The following is a 1,800-nucleotide window of genomic DNA, read 5'->3' as shown; positions in this document are numbered from 1 at the left end:
TATATATAAATTTATAAATTAAATATTTCATCCATGTCACAGACTCTCCTAGTAGTCCACGAACGCAGCAGTAGACGCTCACACACATATATATATATAATAAAATCGATTGTTGTCGTTATATAGGTTACTATCAGCTTTTTATAGTGTGTATGATAGTATACAACGACACTAACGTCATCCAGCCGTGGTATTGCGGACAACCAAATAGAAACTGACTGCTCCTTCTCAATTGGAGACGTTTAATAATCTCCTTGGTGAAGTATTTCTTCGTACTACCCTCGTCCCTCAGCGCCGGAATAAGCAGAAAATTATATCATCCGAACGAAAGGTATACAGCGCGAGTGTACCAGCCCGAAGCTGCGGTTGTTCCACTCTGAGGCGTACCCATCCCTACGCTACCTACACTTTTTAAACCGAGATATGTGGTAAATAGGTACGGCCGAATCCATATATTGCTTGGGTGGTTTTGAATTTGGTATAGAACGGGTCCGGTTCGTACCTGTCCAGCCCGAGGCCCATATTTTATGGACAGGTGCACTTGCACGTCACGGGTCAGGTCTGCGACTATAGAACTGGCTCACCGAGATGCCTTCTTCGCATATGATCCACATATACTATACCATCGCATACATCGTTGGTGTAACAACTAACACATACATCGCTAGTATATGTTAAGTTATTCCCATGCTTTAGAGTTTTAGGGTTTAGGGGTCTAGGGGTTAGGGTTTTGGGGGGTTTTTATACCCTAAACCCTTCTCGTGCGTAGCGGTGATTGCATGGAGACGGCAAGCGGGTGGACAGGACCTCCTCCGCTATCCGGTAGAGAGAACGACATCCTGCAATGCGTTTAGTTCCAATATTGTTGCCGTTGATGTGTGCTCCGAAGGACACGGGTTCATGGATATACCCTTGCAACTATGTACTTGCGAGTATGAGTGACACTTGAGTCTCATACTAATACACGTTCGGACACCAATCCCAAAGGTGCGTACATTCAGGGAAGTCTGGCTCGAGCGTTGAATGTGTGTGTGTAGGCGTATCTATACCATAGGGCGTTGTCTGTGTGACAAGGCTCCGTTACGCCAGGCTACTGCTCGCTCACTGAGCAGGCCAAGCAGGGCTATGTTAGTTAGCGAAGCACGTCTATGCTGTACGCACAGCAACCATCACTGCCCAATCGCGTATTCCACGTTCCTTCGTCCGAAATGAACGCGTAGACGACATACTGTAGCTCACAATGCTATCCGTTAATGGACGTCTCAATCAATCGACTCAATCCCGTCCGCCAATTAATGTCACAATTTTATCCGTTGATTGGTCAGTCTGTCAATCAACTCAATCCTATTCAATAATTACTGTCTTAATCCTATCCGTTGATTAATGTCTTCAACCTATTCGTTAATAAATTTCTTAATCCTATCAGTTAATTGAAGTCTTAATCATATTTGTTAATTAATATCTTCATACTATCCGTTAAATAATATCATAATCCTATCAGTTACTTAAATGTCTCACCAATCAACTCAATCATATCCGTTCGATTACCGATCAAGATCACGAACGACGAGAGTAGCAACAGCAGGCCCAGATTGCTCGACCTTACGCCAACCCCAAACACCGTCGCCTTCATAATAAGATTGTTCAAGAACATAAGGAAGGAGTCTAGTTCTTCCATGGGGGCGTTCATGTACCCTTCATTCCGGACAACAATGCCCTGTAATGTGCAGCATAACAAAGATAAGCGAACTGTGGGGGTAAAGATTGAGATCAGTATAGCGCCGATGTGATCCACATGAC

General features: G+C 44.1%; 1 protein-coding gene across 1 annotated transcript in view; it reads right to left on the bottom strand.

Annotated features, from left to right (window-relative positions):
* Positions 1–1,494: 1,494 nt before the first annotated feature.
* SARC_12411 (hypothetical protein) overlaps positions 1,495–1,800 on the bottom strand; it is a gene marked incomplete at its 5' end in the record, with an annotated part of 5,962 nt that continues 5,656 nt past the window's right edge. Inside the window, one exon of the mRNA XM_014293484.1 lies at positions 1,495–1,717. Within this exon, the coding sequence (XP_014148959.1) occupies positions 1,502–1,717 (216 nt within the window). The 3' untranslated portion in view covers positions 1,495–1,501. The remainder of the gene's footprint in view (positions 1,718–1,800) is intronic.

Source organism: Sphaeroforma arctica, assembly GCF_001186125.1.
Source record: "Sphaeroforma arctica JP610 unplaced genomic scaffold supercont1.2285, whole genome shotgun sequence".
NCBI classification, from domain to species: domain Eukaryota; class Ichthyosporea; order Ichthyophonida; genus Sphaeroforma; species Sphaeroforma arctica.
Note: the sequence above shows the minus strand (reverse complement) of the source record. Positions and strands in the feature narration are given on the sequence as shown.